We start from the raw sequence: 17294 nt of genomic DNA, 5'->3' as shown, positions 1-17294 counted from the left end.
AAATCAAAGCCAGGATGTCCACAACAGTATGCCTTCTTGTCAGACCTCCACACCCTTTCCCGAAGGGTTGATTTCCAGAAGCCTAAACCTGGTCAGCAAACGTTTTCACTTTCTTTTGAAAAGAAGTCCTTACATACTGCTGCCGAGGTTAAAAAGGTTGAGCGAGATTCTGAGTCATCTCCATGCCAATGCCGCTTTCTCACCCCCTTGCACTGCGATGAGAATGTCACGGGGGTGGCAGAGTGTTTCAGATATTTTGATGGTGATGGAGAACACCTTCATCAGAACTGGGAACCGTGGTGTATTGAAATCCCACCTCACCCCTTTTCTGGGGACATGATGCCATGCAATTCTCATGGTTGCTTTCTCTCTTCAGGTTCTTCCACTGCAAAACTTTGTGAATAGGTCCCCTAAACCACTTGTGGGTAGTAGATGGCTCCTCTCAGCCACCTCTGTGTTGTAGCTGTTTGGCTTGGAAAACCTGGAATTGTTTGAGAACGCTCTGCATTAAAAGCCTGATTGGAAGAAGTGAGATGTGCCTCCCTGCTGCCTGCCTTCTCTGCGGGCAGAGCTGGGTTCCAGGGCAGCGTGCCACCCACTGAAGAGAAGGGCAGTCTTTCCCTGGAGTTCAGTCGTACATGAATCCCTAGAGAATGAAATCGTACTCCAGTTTACCGGCCCTTTTCCTTTCCTGAGACATCAATGTTATTCCAATGTTACTCTTCTGTAAATCGCGGGCTGGAAAGTTGCACCTTGTGCATTCTGTGCCTCTGAGAGGTTTGGGAATGGCTCCTGTGACACTAATAGGAAGAGTAATAAATCTTTCTTGGGGCAGTAAGTAGACTAGACTGGAAAAACTGATCGACAGATAGAAAAAGGAGCCTCATCAAAATTAAAAACCTCAAAAAAAAGTTATTTTCACTTAATTTAGAAGTTTTGTAAGTCATTTGCAAAAGATATTCTGATATGTCATAAAAGCAGACGTCAATTATTTTTCTTCTTTCAATGTTTCTTTATTTTTGCCTTATATACCATAAAAAATGAAAAGCTGAATTCAAACAACCTGCTTGAAGCACTCAAAAATGTAAAATATGCAGGAATTCTCCCTTGTGAAGAATTTTTGACAGTCCCTGGTTTTATTGCCCTTCAAAATGAACCCAAATTTTAAAATCTCAAGGTTTTTCATAAGGCAAAATTTCTGCTTTCCAGGCAGCTCTAGCAGTGAGTTTGCCAGAGACGATGAATGTCAGTATGTTAATAAGACATTCGCTGTAAGTAACAGTTTGGGGACTGATAGAATATTGAAGGACTGTAGAATATATTAGTGCTCTGGTCTTGTAAACAGACAACTAACAGAAGAAATGATGTTTCCATGGGGTACCATCAGTAATTAATGTACTTGGTTTCCCACCACCACTGTATCTGTTATTCATCTCTGCTGTGTGCGTATTATAATGTCAGTTGAAGACAGTAACTGTTTTTTATGAGAGAACTCCGATGTTGTTATTGATATGCTATTTTGGTTTGCCATTTCAGAGGAGGAAGAGGTGGAGGTGGCACAAGACATAACTGTTCGAGTTATGTCCTCTCAGTCTGTGCTCGTTGCTTGGACAGACCCACTGTATGAAAAACAGAAGGTTGCAGCAAATAGGTAGTTAGCCCTGTGTTTTCTTTTCTGAATGCATACTGTAGGTGAACTGCTGCCAACACACGCTGCTGATTGCTTTTGCATTTATTTAATTACAGTTGGTTATGAGAATAATTTAGCTTAGGGCGTAGGAATTTGTACATCCCTACCTCTGACAGTGGCTGGTAGAGGATGCTTCAGAGAAGCTGTTAGAAACCTGACGTGGGTGGATGTGGGGTCATGTACCCTCCTTGCCTCCCTGTGCCCTGATCTCTAGTATGTAGAGATCTACAGGCGTTTAGGTCCCTTCTGAAGTGTTGTCAGCACCAGCCTGGGATATTTGTGCTTTGAGATGACCATGCCGCGGGTGAAGGAAGCATCACTCTGCAACGTTAAAGATGCCCATCAATTGCCCCCTGCATCCACTGACCCTCCAGAAACCCTGTGCAGCTGAGGCTGAGCCGGTCAGAGTCTCCCGTGAGCAGGAGAGCTCGGCTCACAGCAGCATACCACAGCAGTGGGAGACTAAAATAAACAGAGAAATGGGTTGGAATATGCCAAAGGCCTGAAAGCACTGGTCTGTGTTGCTCAGCCTGGGAACAGGAAAGGGCTGTGCAACCCAGCACTGAAACACCCTGAGGGGCACAGCGGGAGAAGGGGTCATATTAGATGTTCTCAGTTTCCTCGTGGAAGTGGTTATCATGTGAATTTTTATTTTCATGTGTTTCTGGTCCCAGGCAGTACAGTGTTCGCTATCGGGAAAAGGGGGAGTCGGCAAGGTGGGATTACAAGCAGGTGTCCAACCGGCGGGCGCTAGTGGAGAATCTGCTGCCAGACACCATGTACGAGTTTGCCGTCCAGATCTTGGAGGGAGAAAAGGAAGGCAAATGGAGCGTGTCTGTTTACCAGCGGACTCCAGAGGCAGGTATGTATTAAAAAGGTCCTTGGGGTGATACAAGTTTTAGGGTTTAAGCCGTGAAATACGGCTGACTTGAGGGAAAGGCAGATTAAGTGCTTGCCTGGGGCAGCAGAGGGTTGAGAACCTGGGGAAACCCTCAGTCCTGCTGCCTGCCTCCCTGCAGCAGTGCCCTGGAGAGCACATCGGGGCTGCTCTTGCAGCAGGACAAGAACAGGGGGAGACGGTTTGGGTATTTTTGGGGGACCGATCAGCAGCTTGGACCCCTGCAGCTGGATTTGCCCCTTCCTTTGGGAGGAGCAGCCTGTCCCTCTCGGTGTGCAGCAGATTTAAACCCTGCCTCCACCATGGAGAAGCCATGGGGCCCTTTTGGTACAGGGAAGTGGTCCATAACAAGTGAATTACCACATTATTCCAGCTAAGCCACAGCAGCAGTCTCATGCAGGCAGCCTGCCTAAAAGTATGGAATAAAATTTCACGACAGGAGTCTGATACAGAGATACAGGCACGCATCGACCTGAGCCATGTGTGCTCTTCACACTCTTCTTTATCTTTGAAATGGCCATACTGGGATTTTTGCTATGAGAAGGAGCAGAAGGTGTATGCTGTGTAGGTCAACTGTTCTTACTTGCCTCTTCTGCTTATGGCTGTTTCACAGCTCCTGCCAGCGCGCCTGAAAATTTGGATGTTTGGCCATTAAAGGGCAAACCAACCTCTGTAGCAGCATCCTGGGATGCTCTCCCAGAAAGTGAAGGAAAAGTCAAAGGTAAGTCATCCCTGTTGGGTTTTAACCCCCTCAAGGAGCTGGTCTTCTCGAAGTCAGACTGCCACTCCGCAGCAAGCTGGAACCGCTGATTGTGCCAGGATTTTTTCATTAGTTAATGTCTTATACCTGAGCAAGATTTTCTTGTTTCCAGCCCAGCATCTCCCCACTGCCTCCGGGAAGCCAACACCACCGTGTGCCTGGGATGTCACAGAGCTTCCCGGGGTATCATGCATGCACACATACGTCTTCTTCCGTCAATAAGCAGGTTGAAACGGAGCTCAAGAAGGAAGTTTCCCAAAGGATTTGTAATAGTTAGGCAAAGAAGGAAAAGTTGTGTAGTTGCGAAGAAAGTGAGTGGGTTTATGCTGTGTTTTATCTCTAGTTTATCGCGGAAGGAAAGCCTCAGCTTAAGAAGCAAGCACAAATAGCCTTGTGTACTATAGCATTATCATACACGGTCATAAAGCTAATTTGCCAGGATTTTTCTGGGATTTTTTTTTCCTTTCTCCTTCTGAAAATGAACAGGCTGATATTTTGGCTGCTCCTGTTCTCCAGCGGTTGATGGGATTGTGTTCTCAAGTTACACAAGTTTCTGAAGGTGCCTTATCAGCACTGTAGCATCTCAGGATTTAAAAAACCTTTGGCCCGGAGGGAAGTCTACCGTGTCTGCGTACAAGACCTACTTTATATGTGTTCTTCAGGGCAGTGGTGGAATTCCTTCCTCTTTGAAGTCAGTAGGAGTCTTGCCAATTGCTTCAATGGAAATGCAATTGTGTCCAAGAATTATTATTTCTTAAAGTAAGGTCGTGCAGGGACACTATCTGAAAATTCAAATCTGCTCCTAATTTTGAGCCGTCTGTAGACCTTTGTCTGTTTTTGTCTGCTGATCTTGAGATGTTTCATCCAAGGCAATCATTTTAATGATACCTGATATTCAAGGGCTGAACCCTTATATATGTTTAATTAGCTCATTGTTTTCCTTGAATATGAAGTATTACAGGAGATGTCTTATTTTTAAACTAAATAAATGACACAAACAACAGTTATACTGGCTAAATGAAACCACCAAATTAGCACTCTATAGCTGTTTTGCTAGCACATGGTAATCAGGAATTTTTGTCTTTTGGTCCATTTGTTTTTCAACTCTGTCATTTTATATATTTATACCATATACTAAAGTAATGGGAGAAAATGGCTTCCAGTAGCCATTTGAGAGTTACCAGAAGTAACATCAGTGCCTCTGCAATTAAAGCAACTCCAGGTTATATTGAAACAACAAAAAAACCCAAACCCAAAGCTTACCATGCTTTATAATACATTGATTGTTTTCATTTTTTTTACATTTTTACATTTGCATATAAAATATTGAAGATTTTTCTCTTGATTTTGATGACCTAAGCATCTCTTATTTCTTAATGCAATGCATATGGTCTCATTTAAAAAAAACCCAAAATTAGTTTCCTGTTTTTAAATGTGTTACTATGTTCTGGAGGTTTCCTGGCACTGTGACTCCTCAAGTGTTATGTTTTTTCTTGGTATAGAGGGAAAAACCTGGCAGCCCTTGGAATTTATTTTCAAAGTCCGGGTTTGGTCCAATACCCGTGCCTCTTACAGAGGGCTGAAGAGAAAAGGAAGCCTGCACTTGGCTGAGATCTTACCTACACTCCTTGGGAGTGTAACGGGAAGACTCCTCTTCGTGCCTACAATTATTCCTACAGGGGTGAAATTTCTCTCAATACAGAAAGCTAATACAGAACACAGGTACCACAGTAATCCCAAGCTGAAAGGTGAGAGCAGGGTGAGTTCCGTACGTGGCAACGAGACCTTGCGTCGCTCTCTCTGCAGAGGTGTTTGGCCCCAGCTATAGTTAAGCATAGTGTGTCCAATTTTGGTTTTGTTGGACAGATGCGCTATTGCTACCATTTGGCAATACGCAGTGCTGTTGTCTCCTGATAGAAGTATATTTTCTGAATAAGAACCTCAGTCATCCAGGCATGAATTTTACCTACTGGCCTGTAGATTACAGCTAAAACCCCTCTAAGCAAAGACTCAGCTGGAAACACTTATATTTGACTGCAGTAATATTGTTCCCGAGATTGAAGTAAGTGCTTTGGTGTTTTCATGGGTATGCCCCTCAGGCTCCAGCACTGCTGAAGAATGAGTATATGGCCTTTGGAGCTGGTAGAGTTTCATCACAGTGGACTGGCAGAGCTGGTCTTGCATGATGAGGGTCTTAAAATACAGTGCAGTTCTAGCTGTGTCAAGGCTCTGTTGGGAATGTAAGATAAGAAAGTAATTATTACTAATTAATAATGTCACCTGATTTTAGTACTGACGTCTTGAATGCTAACTATGGGAATACACCGTTTTTTTCTTCTTCCAAATAATTTCTGTGGGAAAGAAAATTTTTAATGTTCTTACTTGCTGTGGACCTAGCTATAGTCAGCAATGCAATTGTGTGTTGTCCACTATTGTAAGCAAGTTATGTTTTGGAATAATGTTCTCTGGGTTGTTTATTGGAAATATCTTGGTAGCTAATCAGTGAGTTCAGGATTTCTCTTTCTCTTGAGAAGTCTAAAATCTGCTTGTGGTCCATCAGTCGTAAAAGCATAGGTATTCTGATTTTAGCGATATGCACTACCTAACATTTGCACAGTCTTTTAGACTAGATTTCCACAAGTAGTAGAATAGTGCGTATTTTCCTGGCAATGTTCATACGTGTTTTCTGCTTACAGTGCCTTTTCTCTTTGTAGATTTCCTCTTATTTCTGATTTAGGGCCGTTAGTTTTTTTCAGAGGACTCGTTTTTTCCCTTTATTAGTTGGTGTCCATAAACAAAAAAAGGTATCCTGGTGCAGCACACCGAACCACACAGTAGTTAGTGCTGTAACTTTCTCGTGTCCCCGTACCTTCTCTGGAATGCACAGCTGTCATCCGGATCCTGTTGGTGACTTTTCGCTCTGATGGGCATTGTTGTTTATGTATTTTTACAAAGGTATAAGCTAACACATTCTGTCTCAGTCATTAGGTCATCGATGCGATTTGGTTTTGTCTGTTAACATGAACAAATGTTCAACTTACCTACATATATGTGTGTATATCTCTCTCTCTTATGTCTTTATACTCCAGCTGTTGACTCAGCGTGCATTGCTAGTGTATTAATTTTAGTAATGCACGTTCTAATTCATCCTACCCATACAGTCTGTCCGCTGGAAACAGGACTGTTTTCAGTTTCCTCCTTCCAACCGTCTGCCAAATCATTTCAGAATACATTCTTTCATACGCCCCGGCTCTCAAGCCATTTGGAGCAAAGTCCATCACCTACTCTGGAGCTACAACATCAGCCATAATAGATGGTCTGCAGGCCGGGGAGCGCTATATTTTCAAAATTCGTGCAGCAAACAGGAGAGGACCAGGTCCTCAGTCTAAAGCCTTCAGTGTCGCCATCCCAGCAGGTGAGCACCATGCCATGCATCGATTGTGTAGTCTGCCCATTCTTGCCTTGATCCCACTTATGTTCATTTTTACTGACTTTTCTTCCTCTGCACTCCATCTAACCCGTGAGATTTTACTTCCTTAGTATTGTTTCTGCAGCATATAAAAGGACATTTTATGGACATTTTAACAACTTAAATAAGCGTATACCATACTCTATTTCTTGCATGAAAGCACTATGGGCTCTTGTTATCCAAAGGCCAAAGAATACAGTGCTTTGAGTCTTCAGTTGTGCTATTCCTGACAATTCCTACCCTTGAAAATCAGTTAAACTGGCTTACTCAGGTACTACTCCTTGCATTTGCTTCTTGCCAAAAAGATGCTGTTGTGGGGATGGGAGATTTGCTGAGTTAACTAAGAATGTGGGCCACAGCCTCAGATGGGATAATGCAGCACCGTGCCACCAACATGACTAAGCTCTGCTGAAGATTTTGTTCCACTGATATGATGTTGCGGTCCCTGCTTTTAAATGTTTGATTTTAATTGCTCTAAGTTTTACCCAAGTTACAATAATTCCATGTAGGCTGGTTAATACAGAAATAATTATTGTCTCATATTCTCGTAAGTTGTCTTGTTCTTGCTACATGGCTGGTTTCTTCTCTTAGTCAGTTTTTTGTGCTGCTTCTATTGTTATGAATAAACACTTTTTTTTCCCCCCAGCTGCTCATGAAGATTCCATTGCTCAGCAAAAAAAAAATATTCAGGATAATTCAGAGACTAAAAAACCTGGGAATGCTGGCTCATCTCCTTCTCAAACTTCCTCTGTTTCTTCAAAAGTCCAGCCATTGCTTTCCTCTAAGCAGTCATCTGTTCGTTCACCTAATGTTAGTGATAAAAAGAGTCTTCTTTCTGAATATAAGAATAAAATATTGACTCGAGGAGGGGTCCTGAGTAAATCTCAGTTACCTTCTAGAAAGACAGTTGAGTTGGAACCTGATCTCCAATCCACTGAAGTGACAGACGATCATGATTCCTCCCAGGAAGCTCCAACGACGCCCCCAAAAGCCCAGGATCAGGGGAGAATTGTTAGACCCTTGTCCCCTCATCGGCCGGTCCACCCTGTCCTTGCCTCAGGGAGGACCCCTGTTCGAACTCATACATCAGAAGCGTCACGGCAGACCAGCACAGAGAAACATGAGCCACCAGCACTGTTACCATCATCAGCACAACATTCTTCTGCCTCGTCAGTTCCTAAATACACAGATAATGAAACAAAGCAAATGAGGCAAAGCAACACTAATGTGCCTTCTAAAACCTCTTCCCATCCTCTGCCTGCCAAAAATAATGATCTTGCAGGTAATGTGGAAGGAAAGACAGACCCCGTGCTGGTGAAAGTGTCTTCTAAACCTTCAGACCCTAATCGCCTGGCTTTGCCATCAAATCGGAAGTCTGCTGTCTCTTATGAGGTTGTCCCAAGCCATCCCAGTAGGCCTGGCTCTCTAGGTCATTCACATCAACCCTCTTCCAAATCAGCAGATTCGCATGCTCGTGATAGCCATAATGAGTTTGACAGTGAAGAAGCAGAGGACAGGGCAAGACAGCCCAGTTCTAGAACACAGCAAACAAGGCTGCCCTCAGGTTCCACTTCTCACACATGGAAGGATTCAAAATTAGCTGCAGTGGCAGTCTCATCAAGGTCTCCTGTTTCTGGTCACACTTCACCTCACTCTCACTCCTCCAGCAGTGCCAAATCTGACGAAAAGGATATTGATAAGAGTTATAGGGAGGACTCACAAGATGAAAACCCCTTATTTCCTTCTCTACCCTCTTCCAGGCAGTCTTCTTCAGCAATCTCTTCCAAGAGAAGAAATCCTCAGGTTGATTCTGATTCTCACCTCAGAGACACACACGGTGAAAAGTCACCCCACTCTGACGCAGCAGAACAGAGTCGAGCGGCTGCTGCAGAAAAGCATTCTCTTTTGCAATCTTCTCTTTCCACACGTAAGTCTGAAGACCAGGACAGTCGAGAGGTAAAAGACACCCTTGCTCGATCAAAACCAAGTGTGTCTTTGCCTAAAAAGGTGTTCCCCTCTCATCTTCCCTTGGAGAAGACCTCCCGCTCAGAGCCTCCGCAGAGGGCAAAAACAAGTCCTTCTTTACTGCATTCAAGGGGCCGGCGCCTCCCATCTCATGTCCCATCCCAGAGTAATGAAGAATTGCAGGAAGACGACGATGAGGATGTAACAGAAGGCAGTGACAGAGCAAGCAGCCGCTCTGTGTTTCCTAAAGACGTGTCCTCTTCTAGGGGATTACCTGCATCTTTCTCTCAGGGAAGCTCAAGTTCATCTCTGTCAAAGCAACAGCAGCCAGGTTCTCAGGTAGCTTCCTACAACCCAAAACTTACTCAACCAGACTCCAGTTCTGCCAGTGATACAGCAAAAGACAATCAGTATAATCCAAGGTTGTCATCCACTTCTTCGAGACAAGCTCGTCCTTCATTACCTACTCGCTCAATGGTCGCTACAAGAACAGCGTCCCAAACAGAGAAAAAATATGGCCTGTTGCCCTCAAAAATATCCAAACCTGAACTTCCTCGAAAAGTTCCTTCGTCCTCTTCATCTAAATCTCGTCAGTCAGTTTCTAATGAAGAGGATGATTATTACAGTGAATACGATCAGAAAGAAGTGAAAGAGAAGCCCACATCTTTGGCAGCAAAATGGTCCCCTTCTGTTTCTAGAGGTAACAAAAACACGTATGATGACACTACTAGCAATAAAAGGAAATCTATGGACACTCATCTACCTCACAAAGTCAGCTCTGAAGAGGAAGAGAAGGAAAAAACTCCAACATTAAAAATATCTTCTCCCGAATCACCAGGAAGCTCTGCCATAGCATCACGGATTACTCAGTCCTCTCACAAGCACACCGCATCTAAACCAAGCTTTGTCTGGCCACGTTCTTCTGCAACTACCACCACACACACTGTTTCTCCAACAGTTTCTTCTTCCACTTTATCTCCTCGCCAGCGAATATTGAACTCCAGGCTACGGAGTCCTTCGCAACGGCAATTTGTTAGACCTCCTTATAGACAAGGTATCTTGTCTTTGTTGTAGTAATCTCACCGAGTTGTATTTTTCCCAAGATCAGCAGTTAGATGAATGCCCTCCATCAGAATGCAGGTTCAGTTGTTTAGTATAATGTATTACTTTTTATTTTGGTGGTTCTCAGGGAGCCCAATTCTTGAGGACATTGCCTAATCAGTGTAATGTGGTACCCTAGACCTTTGGTCCTGTGGTCTGATCTGCGCAGGATCCCTTGATCCACAGAGGGGATGACAGGGTTATGTACTAAATTGTATGTTCCTTATTGAGCAATAACTACACTGACAGCACATTTCTACTCAGAACGTGACAGCCTCTCAGGTATATTGCTCTTCATCATATGGATTACTAAAGGCTTTTATATAGTGCTGCCTTGCCCATGCCTAGGCAGTAAGGTGTTTGCTCATGCTGTCCAGGCATTCTATGTTTTCTTTAATTAATTTTTAAGCCACTTTCCTCTTTTTTTAAGTGACAGCTCAGGGTTGCACATTCCTGTTGAAGACTGCTTACGTCACAGCCAGACCCTCTAATACCTTTATGGCTGTGATTTACCCCAAATGTTAAAGGCTCCATTTCTGGCAGAATATCTGCTGATGCTGGGTAGCGGAACAGTGGGTCCGCCACACATCAAGGTGTGTCACCTATTGATTCCTCATCTCACCTATGGAGAATCCCAGACAGTCTCAGTGACTTTGCTAGGTAGAAATGTTTTTTCTCCTTCCAATGCGTGGACATCCAAAATAGTATTGAGTGACCTGACTATTTTAGTAAATACCTTCTATACTATACGTAGACAACAATGTTTTGTTCAACGTGGCCTCACTGTTATACAGTGAGGAGCATGCAACTGGGCTATTGTGTTTGCTATGCTTTAGTCAGACTCAGTGTCGTGTGGAGGTCCACCAGCTTGCAGAGCTTTAAGATGGGAGTGGACCTTAAATAATACCATGGAGAATGAGATGCATTGCATGAAAGGATGACAGATTTCTCTATGGAGGTTGTATACCAGCTTACTGCTAACCATGCACTTGGGAAGTTAATAGCTGAGGAGTGTTCAGTTAATATATTTTTTTCCAGTTAATATATGTATATATTATCATATATATTTTTCTGGAGGCAAGTCTCTGAGTTAGGATGTGAAAATTGCTGCCCTTTCTGAGCTGGGGTGCCTGCAGCTCAGTGTCACTGCTTCTCCACTTCTGAGCTGAGTGTGCTTCTGTGTAGCAGTGTTTTTTTCAGCTAGAGAAGGAGAATCTTTCCTTTTACAGGTGGAAAAAAAAAAAGGCAGCTAATTGCCATCCCCTGTCCTTTCAGTTCCTCACTACAGCTTTGTATAAGAATGGGACTGAATGAGTGGTTGTGTTGAATAATGACTTCCTCTCTCACCCCACTCCTCAAATATTTACGAAGATCACAAACATTTTAATGGCTGTAGTGCCATCTAGAAATGTTGCCATACTTTCTTAAAAAAACCAAGAGGGAGTAAAGAGACCAAATAAACGGGGTAGAAACAAACAATGAGTGCTTAACCTCTTCAGAAGAAACCATTTCGGATGCTTGAGTCAGCCATGGGGCTGTCACAACAGTTGCTCCAAGCAGAACTGAAATGCCTGGTTTTCTGAGTGTGGTGAGGGCTCTTTCTGCTCTCATTTATGTCCAGATCAGGCAGCAAATGCATTTCTTTGCATTTTAAAATGTGGTTTGTAGTATGCACAGCTTTCTTCAGCATACTGTGTTTTCTTCTCTCAGGTTACAATGGCAGACCTAATCTTACAACAAAAAATGGAAATGGCAATGGCAATGGAAATGGAAAAATAATACCTGGTAATAATGGAAAACCAAGTGGACAGAGAGTAATCAATGGCCCTCAAGGAACAAAGTGGGTAGGGTGACCTTCTCTCCAAATTCAAGATGTTTTGGCCTTTTATTGTACTTACATTTTCATTAAGAAATGAGAGGAGAATAGTGCCCTCAGTCAATGAAGCTGTAAAGTGAGGTTGTACTTGGTGATCTAGTTTCCACTGTTGCATTGAAATCTAATGAAAAATTCTGAATTTCATTATTGGAGCATTTTAAATGTCTGATTTAAAGCCTGATGGCTTGAATTTTCAACTATAGAATTACTCCCACAGGTTTAGTGAAAATCATTTTATCCTCGAAGTCAGAGGGATTTAAGCTCCCCAGTGACTCAGGGCTTGTCTGCTGTGCAGTGTGAGTGGGGACTGCCAGGGATAACTGCTGTGAAGGACATATTCAGCAATGCTTCTCTCAGACTCACACTCCAGGGAGAAGCTCATGAGCAAGAGCATCGAAATGTGAAGTTACTCCATAAGTGTCACAATGCTTTAAATGTACATATGTAGGTATCTTTAAGCATTTTGCTGTTCATACAGACTCATTTTCAGTGGTATTTTCAGGAGAGCTCAGATGCTATTGATAGGAAAGCCCCACTAGGTGCCTACAAGCCCAGACCTTGTCTTTTAGAATCCTTTCCAGTGAGTTTATAACCACCCAATGCAGCGAAGGAACTGGTGTTTCCTATGTGTTTGCCCAAACACTGAGCAGGAGGAGACAGTGACCAGCCTCCCTGGCGTCAGTAGAGCTGCATGAAACATGGAGACATTTATTTTATGGCCACTAGCATTTGCATTAGAGGAACATGAAAAGGTGCATCAGGTATGTCACATTCAAGGGAGGCATTTTGAAAAGCATCCCCAAAGCCCTTTAAATAGATTCCAGAAAGTGGGCTGGAAAGGTCCTTGGGAGGCTGTAGGGTGTCTCTCTCCGCGCCATGCGAGGAGGACATTGCTGCAAGCAGGATGAAGACCTTGTAAAGCAACAGGTTCTGTGTGAACATCTGGGGCCTGGAAGTCTTCAGAGACTGATCTCATGATCTGCTGTCCCTCCTGCTGCATTCTTTTCCCCAGCACCAAATGTAAGTCTCTCTTGCCAACCTGGAACTGCTGCTCACATCCTCTTCCCAGTTTCCTCCCAGCGCTTAACACCTTTTGCATTTTTGTATTCTGTGGCTCAGTGTCTGTTACCTCAGGTTCAAGCAGCATGGAGTTCAGCTATTTGGGGTTGAAATAGCAATGATGACTGGATTTTAATGGCAGTTACCTCTTGAATTCAATCCAAACTTTATGAGACAGAGGCTTTTCTTCAGTCTCCTACCCCAATTAAAATCTTAGCTACTTTGTTTTCACTGCTGCTTTGATCTAAATTAACTAGTTTGGTGTCCCCCCCACTCCCCGCCCCCCCCTTTTTTTTTTGATTAGTAGACATACTTTTAAATCCCGTCTTCAAAAGGACTCGGGGTCATACTCAAATCAGTATTACAGGAATCCACCTTAGGAGTTGTGCAGCTGAAGAAAATCAAGGGAGTTGCTCCTTTGCATGTGAGAACTACAGTAGGCAATATGAATATGGTTGCTGTGCAAGTCTGGAGCCCAGCTCCTGGGGATTTGCTTTCTTCAGCAGTGATTTTTCAGCGATTACTATACAATTAGTGACTCGCTCTTAAAAGTCGGTGGGTGTTGTAGCTATTCCTGAACATCCCACTTAGCATCTGAATTTCCCCAGGATTTCTGCTGCTGCGAAATTTCATTTCGCCTCCTCTTGTGTTAGCTAAACTTGAGTCCGTCTATTGCTTTTAGATTGTAGATCTTGACCGAGGGCTAGTGTTAAATGTTGAAGGAAAATACCTCCAAGATTCCCAAGGCAACCCTCTCCGAGTGAAGTTAGGAGGGGATGGACGTACAATTGTTGGTAAGTGACAGCTTCCTTCTTACAGAAAAAAAAATCTACTGGTTTTGTGCACATGTTACAAGTCTTTGAGCTGTCAAATGCTTCACGCATCCTCAGGCCCCATGCAAGCCTTTTGGAGTTGCTTATACCTCAGGTCTCCATCAGACAGTCAGCACATTTCAGGACCTGGGGAAGCTTTGGGCCATCCTGTGGGGCTCCTGAGTACAAGGTGGCAAGAATCACCCAAGACCGTCTCACTTGTATTACCATTAGAAACGACCGCAGAACTGAGCTAGAATAAGGATTGATGCTTGTTTATATCTCTGTAAACATAGAAATATTTATTCCCCACCACTAGCACTATACCAGCCATATGCGTGTGGTTTATTTTATTTTTTTTTTGTTCTGAAACTGACCACAAACAGTAAAAACTGCTCTATGTGGTCTGTGAAAACACTGCTGTTTGCATACCAGTCCACGCATATAGATCTCTTGAATGCAAATTCAGTGCCTGCTGTTAAACTGGTCACCGTGAATATTTGCAGTACCCCGAATTGGGCACAAAAATGTATCTGCATCTCACCAGCTCGTCCCAGTTTTACCTTGCATGTGGTTGACATTAGGGAGCAGAATATGGATTCCTCATACCTTTCATCAACAGTTATGAGACTGACAGATTAAATGCAGCCACAGTCTGCCTGTTGTGATTCTGCAGTGAAGCCTCCCTGCAGTCTTCCCAAGAAGTGTTTATCAAACAGCTGATAAAAGTGAACAGCACTGTAGTTTATCTGAGGTTCTTCTGAACCGTTTTGCAGCTTCCTTAGCCATGGCTCATTCCTAGATAACAACCACCTTCTCTGTCAGCTTAGTTACAGGAGTCTGTAATCATAGTCTCAGTGCTCTTGTGGTATCTGCTGTTGATAAATACCATGCTATAAGCCTGAAATTGATTAATGGTGAGATATTTTGGTTTTGTTCTTCTCTTCTAGATGAAAAGGGTGCCCCAATGGTGAGTCCTGATGGATTACCTTTGTTTGGACACGGCAGATTTAGTAAACCTGTAGCAAGTGCACAAGATAAACCGATAATAAGCCTTGGAGGGAAACCTCTGATTGGTCTTGAAATGATTAAGAAAACAACCACTCCCTCAACTACTACTACAACAACACCCCCAACAACTACCACAACAACTACTACGACCACTACAACAACTGTTGCTACAACTACCACCACCACTCCTGAACCGACCACCACTGAACCACCCACGGAGAAACCACCCCCAACCTGTCCTCCAGGCACCTACGCACAGTATGATGATGAGGGCAACTTGCTGTTGGGGTTCGATGGTCTGCCAGAGTGCAACGCAGAAGGTAACTTCCTTTTGTGCTCTTTGGACTTCTTTGGTTGTGCTGTTCATACAGCGCAGCTGCATAAGTGTGAAGCAGGAGAGAATCTGCATCTGAAGATTTCTGTCGATGTGATAAGGTAGGAGCTGAGGTTAGAGCAGCTGAAGAAGGGTATGGGCATTAAATGGTTTTTCATTGGAAAATGTCAGCTTTCCTCAAAGTTGAAGTTTTTCATGGAAATATGTTGATTTTAGCAGAATTCTCACCTTGTGTTGGATCAAGTCATGTCACATGTATTCATGCGCGTGAGCACATATTTTGTGGTCAAAGCCCTCACCTATAATGAAGTCATCACTCCAGTTCAGGACAGGGAAGGACCTAATGGCATTATACATTTTTTCTATTTTGTGTGTATTTCTCACCTTAAATTCCTAAAAGTCTCTCTTTTGAGCTATAGTGGAACCGGCTTTTGCAAAATGAGATTCTTGTTCTCTTGCCAGTCCTCAGAGATAGAGATTGTCTGGCAGGAATGTAGCACAGCACAGGTGATGCTGGGGAAAGACAACTCCGGCTCTGCATAGATAAGCCAGAGAGTTGTACACTGATATCTTTCTCATCAGAAAATAAAAACCAGGGTTGGTACATGTCATTATTTCCCTGTAGCAGTTATACAAGCTTAGGATGTGGTGCCAAACTGAAATCCAAAGTAAACAAACATAAATGCATTAGAGTCTCTGGATGTTGACCTGGTTCCTACCGTGTTTTACCCTTTCATTACCTGAATGTTGTATTGCAACCCAGTAACCTCCTTATTTCGCAAAACTGGATCAGGGAGCACCACAGTAGTCCTTATCCTTTCCATTTGTAGGTAATCCCCAACTCAGTCTGCAAATGGGCAGTAGAAGCATGGCCATGATGGCAGTCAGACATCTGCCAAGTGCAGTGGCCAGTTTTAGTGGGTAATTAAACCCCCTTATCTTTACCCCATACACCTGTATCTCTGAAGCCTAAGTAGATTTACAAGTAGGTCATATAACCATGGCCTGAGAAGCTGAACTATCGGTTTTGAAGAGTGCAGAAGATATGGAAAGATGTGACTTCAGCAACTCACAGTGAGTCTAAGGATGGCATCTTTGGAAAGGATCTCAGATGCAGAAGACTGAAAATTCCCTTACCAGCTATCCTGGGTGAGTCACAAATGTTACTGCCTTGTACAGGTGGAATTACAATGATTTATAGTATTAATATTTATCTAACAATTAGGCCCCTGTTTGAGTATGTATTTATGGAAGTGTGCACGCATATATACATATGCATAGATGTGTATATACACACACACACACAAACGTATGTATTTATAAATGACCACCATCATTAAATATTTCTTTGAAGATTTTTCATTTTCCCTTTGGTGTTTTCATTGTTCTTAATTGTATTTACAAAAGTCTTACAAATATTGCTTTATATGGTCAGCCTGGTATTTTCAGAGGTGCCTAAAGGGCGCCGTGGGTTTTGGTATGGTTAGAGTTCTTCCCACTCCCACCAGCTCCTTTTTCTTATCTTAGATGCTGCTTATATCCTGTAATGTCTGTGCTATTTCATACCTGAAGGATATCTTCTGAGTGTACATATTACAAGAACAATAAGAGTTTATGAAATATGGCTGGGTTAATCTGAGCATAGGCTCCAGAAGCTGAACAACAAAAAGCTTTGCAGTATTATTTTTAGTAGAGTTGTGAGATGGGGAATTTTCATGTGATTTTATGAACATTTAAAAACATTCTGTTTGGGATTTTTTTTTCCCTCTACCAGATGAGCTTGCTGGATCCTTGAGCTTTCCTAGAGGCATGGATGAAAAGTAGTCTTTTTACACAGGCTGCGTGTTCAATGAGAACGGCTCTTAAGTCACTCCTAAACTGTCTGGCGTTTCAACAGTATGTCTGCAAATGCATCGAAGTGGAAGACTGAAAGAACAAGATGTTGCTGGATTTCCATTTTTTACCTGCTATATAGCTTGAGCAATATTAACCCCTACCTGGCAATTATGAAAGTTTCTCTGAAGAGTAATTATTTGGATCTTCTTCTTTTCTTTTTTTTTTTTTTTTGCTTGGTGACCTGCCTCAACATTTGACAAATGCAGCAAAAACAACCTGCCTGTTCCAGAGGAACTTGCTTGAAAAGAGACCACCTTTATGGTACTTATTTAATGATGGCTGGTTTTGTTTAACAAGTGCAGTGCCTATTTCAAGAGGAATAAACAACTACTACTTGAAGTATCAAAACATTTAATGCAGTTTTCCCTTGACCATTTCCAAATCATATTTTTATGTTTTCTTTCCCGTTAATCTGGGTCTGGA

At 42.9% G+C, this 17294-nt stretch overlaps 1 protein-coding gene across 1 annotated transcript in view; it reads left to right on the top strand.

The window, feature by feature from the left end:
- Nucleotides 1-17294, top strand: part of FNDC1 (fibronectin type III domain containing 1) — a gene marked incomplete at its 5' end in the record, with an annotated part of 72840 nt that overhangs the window by 31325 nt on the left and 24221 nt on the right. The window contains 8 exons of the mRNA XM_082481094.1: nt 1537-1651; nt 2365-2552; nt 3202-3309; nt 6575-6763; nt 7464-9836; nt 11594-11727; nt 13501-13612; nt 14581-14961. Of these exons, the coding sequence (XP_082337220.1) occupies nt 1537-1651; nt 2365-2552; nt 3202-3309; nt 6575-6763; nt 7464-9836; nt 11594-11727; nt 13501-13612; nt 14581-14961 (3600 nt within the window). The remainder of the gene's footprint in view (nt 1-1536; nt 1652-2364; nt 2553-3201; nt 3310-6574; nt 6764-7463; nt 9837-11593; nt 11728-13500; nt 13613-14580; nt 14962-17294) is intronic.

The sequence above is a fragment of the Vanellus vanellus genome (assembly GCF_965231255.1).
Source record: "Vanellus vanellus genome assembly, chromosome: 3".
NCBI classification, from domain to species: Eukaryota; Metazoa; Chordata; class Aves; order Charadriiformes; family Charadriidae; genus Vanellus; species Vanellus vanellus.
Note: the sequence above shows the minus strand (reverse complement) of the source record. Positions and strands in the feature narration are given on the sequence as shown.